The following is a 5,501-nucleotide window of genomic DNA, read 5'->3' on the forward strand; positions in this document are numbered from 1 at the left end:
AAAGTGTTCTAATTGATAGCACATATCTCTTAGTGTTAGTACTTTCTTACCTTTCTCTCTCTTACATATATAGGGGATATGTTGAGCATTTTCGCTAGCAAGGATTATGTACTTAACAAGGCCTTAGTGGATTAGAGAGTTAAGAAATTTGCATATGCTTGCATCCAGACTGTACACCATAATAGGTAATTAGTTTTTTCCATTTCAACATTCCTTATTAAAAACTTATCCTTTTTAACGTTTTGAATGGAAAAACAGATGTTTGATCTATCATTGTTGATTTTGTTGGCTTTCTATGCTATGATCCTTTAATTGTATATGATATATTTCTTTTGTTGAAAAGTGATATATTTCTTAGATTTTGTTCAGATATATATAATTGACATAAAGGTTTTTTTACCTTCAGCTAACGAATTCAGACTAATCTTATTTATATATATGATAAGTTGTCTTTATTTTTCCTCTGAATTATTCTTACTTGATGTTGTTCTTGATAGAAACCAATTGAGGAATCAACTTTTGGCTGCACCTGTGAACTCTAACACACCTGCAACTCTATTGTTAGACACAATTATTTTCTTATTACAACCTGAACTCCCATGGGTTTGTAAAATTGTTGGTTACTTCCTGGAAAGAAATGCATATGCGTTGATTAGGGATATCACTTTGACAGGGAAGGTATAAATGTACTTCCTTTTTTTTCTACTTGCAAGTGGTTTTTTTTATAGACATTCTGTTTTGCCGTGGATTATCCTCTGCAGGTGTTTTCAGAGAACTAATTCACACTCAAACTATTGCAGGAAAGTGCAGATCACATTCCAAGAGTTCATTGGCTTCTCTAGAACATCTGCTGTCTCTTTTGAGTTCTCATGTTGGTAAGAAGCCATGTTGTTGCCCACGTGTTGATCCCAATTGGAGTTTCTCCTCTCAAATTCTTACTCTTCCTTTACTGTGGCGGACATTCACATTTCACACCTCTCTCTACCCAATGGACAAAGTTGCATGTGTCATCCTCTACTAGGTTTGTGTACCTTGCTGTTTGGATATAATGGCGTTAGTAATGGTTTAAAGGTCATGTTTTCTAATAACGAGAAACATAACATGCATGTACTTCATTTAAAAAAGAAAAAAAAAACTATAGATTTTTTTTGAAAAGATCTTTTTAAGTACAACTTGGTGTGGGACATAAAAAATTATGACTATTCTAGCATACAGAATGGAGTTAGTTCCAGTACTCTGGAGTTTTATTAAAAAGTGCCACGAGAATAAAAAATGGTCATCCTTTTCAGAGAAATTGGCTTATTTATCAGGAGATGCACCTGGTTGGCTATTACCTTTGGCTGTTTTTTGTCCTGTGTACAAGTAAGATTATCTTCTTTATTCCTGTTCCTCTACTTTTGAATTTCGCTTTAATTCCTCATCTGATGTTATATAATTATATGGTATGTTATAAGATTCAGCATGTCCTGATCACTTCTTTCCTTATCAATCAGGCACATGCTCATAATAATTGACAATGAGGAGTTTTATGAGCAGGAGAAGCCACTATCGTTAAAGGACATCAGATGCCTGATCGTTATTTTAAGACAGGTGAGCTCTTTAATTCCATCATATGTCCAAAAAGATACCCATACCCTCCCACTCAAGACACTTAAGTAATTGCTCACAGAAATAACAAAATACTTGGCCCCACTCTAACAAACACATTCCTAAGGGCCCACACAAATAGAAAAATACCAACTAACTCTCAATCATTCTTTCTTCTTCCTATTCTTGTCTCTACGGGAATACACGTTTACTATGGGAGGTCTATCATTATCCGCCCCCCAAAGAGCCACCTTGTCCTCAAGGTGGAATTCAGGAAACTGTTCTTGAATAAGAGCAGCTTGTTCCCATGTTGCACTTTCAAGTGTCCCCTCACTCCAACGGATCAAAACTTCTAAGTTGTCCTCCTTTTCTATTGTTTTGCGAACTCCCAATACTTCTACTGGAGACACTTGCATAGACAAATCAGCAGCCAAATCTTTTGGAATTGGGAATAATGGCCTGTTTGAACCCACGACCTTGGTCGGACGCTTTGAATCTGGCCCACAGAAGCTATCGGAATTCTGTCCAGCTGCCGATTTTCTTTCTATCCTCCTTCCATTGATACCAGTCCAAAGCTTCCCCCTCCAAGCACAGGACCGCCGCATCCAACTTATCTCTCTCCGTCAGATATTCACCACAAAATAGCGCTCCACACGTTGTAGCTATCCATCCACATTCTCTTCTTCCTCTCCTTTAAATATCGACACCTCCAGTTTTCGTAGCCTCATGTCAAAAAGGGGTATCTCACGGATATTTGGTGCACATGGTACTCCAACTCCCTCATCCACCACCGGGTTAGTTTTTTGTTCACTTTTTTCTTCTTGAACTTGTTCCTCATTCATTATTCCCTTTCCCTTGTCCGTAATCATTCTTTCACTAGACGTGGATCCTTTTGAAGCACTTCCCATCACTCCCATCCTGTGTATTAACAATTTCATATCCTCACTCAATTTTTACAGATTGTGTGGAATAAATTAATTAAAGTTGTTTCTACCAAAGAAAACAAAAATAATAAATAAAATTATATGTTTTTCAGATTTTATTTTATGTTTCTAAAAGTTGGATGTATTCTGATCATAACCTTTTTGACATATTGTAAAAGGCATTGATAAATTAAATTAAAAAAAAAAAGCATTTACAAAAATTGTTGAAATTCTTTTAAACATTTAGGTGTAAAAATGAAACAAATAGATTAATGCGATGGAAAAATGGTCTAGATCAATCTAGTATCCTGGTATCACTTTTAGCTGATACCACACTTAGCCTGTTGATCAATGATCTAGATCAATCTAGTATCCTGGTAGAATCTTTTTCTCACTTCTTATCTTAAATTATGAAGGTGACATTCCTGAACTAGAGCTATATTTTGTTATTATAAACAATGAATATGGAAAGCAAATTGAAGAAGAGCTACTTCCTGGAGGAAAAAACCGTCGTGTCACCTGTGAAAATGTCATCACATTCATTCATCTTGTTGCCAATCATCGTTTGAACTTTCAGCATAGTTTGTCCCTTGTTTATCCAATGTGTCTCCCTACTCCAATGTTGATTGAAAACATGTCCTCCTCAGATACGACAGCAAAGTTCTCATTTTTTGAGAGGGATTCAGCAGCTTATACAGAAAGAATGGATCAACATGTTCAATGAGCATGAATTCCAGGTATCACTAACTCACTGAGATAGTAACGTGGTTTGCATGAAAAGGCTGTTTTGCTGTTATATAATCTCTTGATGACTCGTTTATCATTGCACATCAACTGCCTCATGTGCCTTGAATCCTGTTTCATGCTAGTATTAATTATACTATTTGGGAAAGAAGTATGTTAAAGGAGGAACATTTTTTCTCCTAGACCATACAAAGTCAGTAGGGTTAAGCACTTAGATTTGCATTTTTATTCTTCTTATTGTGTGGGTGTGTGGGTGGGGGGAGGGGGGAGGGGGTTAGTAGTTTTGATAATGTGCCATTGTCGACCTTTAATTTTCATGTGACGTGAAACACTAAACTAATTAAAGCAAGAACCTAGAATGATTAGGAGTACACTTGATCTTGTGATCTGGGCAGCAACCAACCAAAGCCTAAACCCTAGAGGCATCAGGGTCTTCCTTATTGAGTTCACCTGAAGGAATAGATGTGGGTTTCCTTGATGAAGTGAAGATTCAGGTTCTGGATAAGGAAACTAGTCTTCCTTAAGATTCAAGTTGTTCATTTTCGAAGAGGCACAATGCTCGTAAAAGTGTAGAGGCAGAATTTTACTAATCATTAAAATCTGAGAAATAAACAAAGTGAACTAGATTATTTTTAGCCTACATGGACTCTAAGTGGTGACAACTGAAGTCCTTGTAAGGGGAAAAGATGTGGGAAAAAAAATTCCCTTGCGATGGGAAATGATAAGAAAAACATAAAGAGAACCCTAATTTAGGTCAAATCATGGACCAATGGCTAAATACTATGAAGTTTTGTTGCTGGTCTTTTGTGGTTCCAGGATAAATCGAGTTGCTGTCTTTGACTGGTCTATTTCATTTCAGCTTTCAATATCAGGTTCACTGGACAGCTTGGATGTTGATGACCTACGGACACATACTACTTATTCAAGTGGTTATCATAGGGTAAGTTCTATTAAACCCTTTTTTCTATATATGTATTTTTGTTTCTTTTCTTTTCTGCGTAATTGTTTTGCATATTGTGTTCGATAAAATTTTGAAAATTTGAAATCTTGCAAGAAGATTAGTTACAATTAATCTTCCTTTGGAGGTTGAACAATTCTTGGTTTAGGATATCGAATACTAGATTTATTGTAGTGCAATCGGAATTGTGATGTCAAGTCAATTAAACTTCAAAATTGTAGATGATGTTGGAAGATCTCACCCGGGTAATTGGGAGATGGTTTTGAAGTCTTTGGAGTTTAGGGAGTTGGTCATCGTTTAGATTCTTTTTAATATTTTTCAATTAATTTCGAATTCATACAATGTATATGCCTGTATTAGTGTTTGAAACTGGGTGATAAATTGATTACCATTATTCAGACTTCTAGTCCTCTCTTATGTTTCTATGACTATGAAAACAAACTTTGGACTTGTATTGTTTGTAATGCTCTGTTTGGTCAGGCACAACCATGATCAAGAAATTTGTGATAGGAAACGGAGAAATATCTTCACTTTTTTAATGCTTCTGCTGGATTGAAAAACCAAATGTGGGAACTTCGGAATTTGAATTTTTATTTCATGCTTTCAGGAGCATTATGTCATTGAGATGTTTTGGGAAGTTATCAAAAGTTTCTCAGTGGAAAACCAAAAGAAATTTCTGAAGTGAGTATTTTCATTACACATCAGTTGGTTACTTCTTGTCTCAAGTTGGCTTAAAGAAAAACTGAACTTCAAAAATATAACAATTGTATCTTGCTTTTTCATTAGGTTTGTAACTGGTTACTCTCGAGGACCACTTCGTATCCTCATTATTCTTAATTATTTGTTTTGGTTTCCCTTAAGGGGATAAGTTGGTTCCTTCTAGAGCTTAAACTAATTTATCCTGCTAGCAAAAATCATGTGAAAAAGTAACTCAGTATGAGACAAGGTACATTTCTGACTAGTACTTTATTGTGCAGAGACTGGCAGATGGTTTAACTAGCTTTAAAACAAGTAGAATAAATCTTATTGATTTACCTGGTTCCGGAGGCAGAAGCTAACAGGTGCAGCTGGGGAACGCTTGAAGGAAGCACGCAATATCAACCGATCACTCTCACAACTCGGGTAACCGATCAAAACTATTGGGAGATATTTCAAATTTCATTTAAGCAGTGATCTTTCCAATGATTTTTTTCTTTATTTATTTTGTAATCTCAATTAATTGGCAAATTATTTATCAGAATGCTTGTCGATATCGCTGCATGTTTTATTTTGTAATGTTTGTACTTTTT

The 5,501-nt window shown here is 35.6% G+C and overlaps 1 protein-coding gene across 2 annotated transcripts; it reads left to right on the plus strand.

Annotated features, from left to right (window-relative positions):
* The first annotated feature begins 2,882 nt into the window (after nt 1–2,882).
* LOC116406208 (E3 ubiquitin-protein ligase UPL6-like) lies at nt 2,883–5,208 on the plus strand. Of its 2 annotated transcripts, none has more exons than XM_031889903.1 (4): nt 2,883–3,247; nt 4,114–4,194; nt 4,820–4,893; nt 4,999–5,183. In XM_031889903.1, the coding sequence occupies exons 1-4, from the start codon at nt 3,224–3,226 to the stop codon at nt 5,078–5,080; spliced, it is 261 nt and encodes an 86-aa protein (XP_031745763.1). In that variant the 5' UTR covers nt 2,883–3,223; the 3' UTR covers nt 5,081–5,183. The 2 variants fall into 2 exon arrangements, 1 of the variants encoding a protein (XP_031745763.1); XR_004219242.1 differs by lacking the exon at nt 4,999–5,183 and adding an exon at nt 5,190–5,208 and having other exon boundaries at nt 2,907–3,247.
* Nucleotides 5,209–5,501: the final 293 nt, after the last annotated feature.

This window comes from Cucumis sativus, unplaced genomic scaffold (assembly GCF_000004075.3).
Source record: "Cucumis sativus cultivar 9930 unplaced genomic scaffold, Cucumber_9930_V3 scaffold73, whole genome shotgun sequence".
NCBI classification, from domain to species: Eukaryota; Viridiplantae; Streptophyta; class Magnoliopsida; order Cucurbitales; family Cucurbitaceae; genus Cucumis; species Cucumis sativus.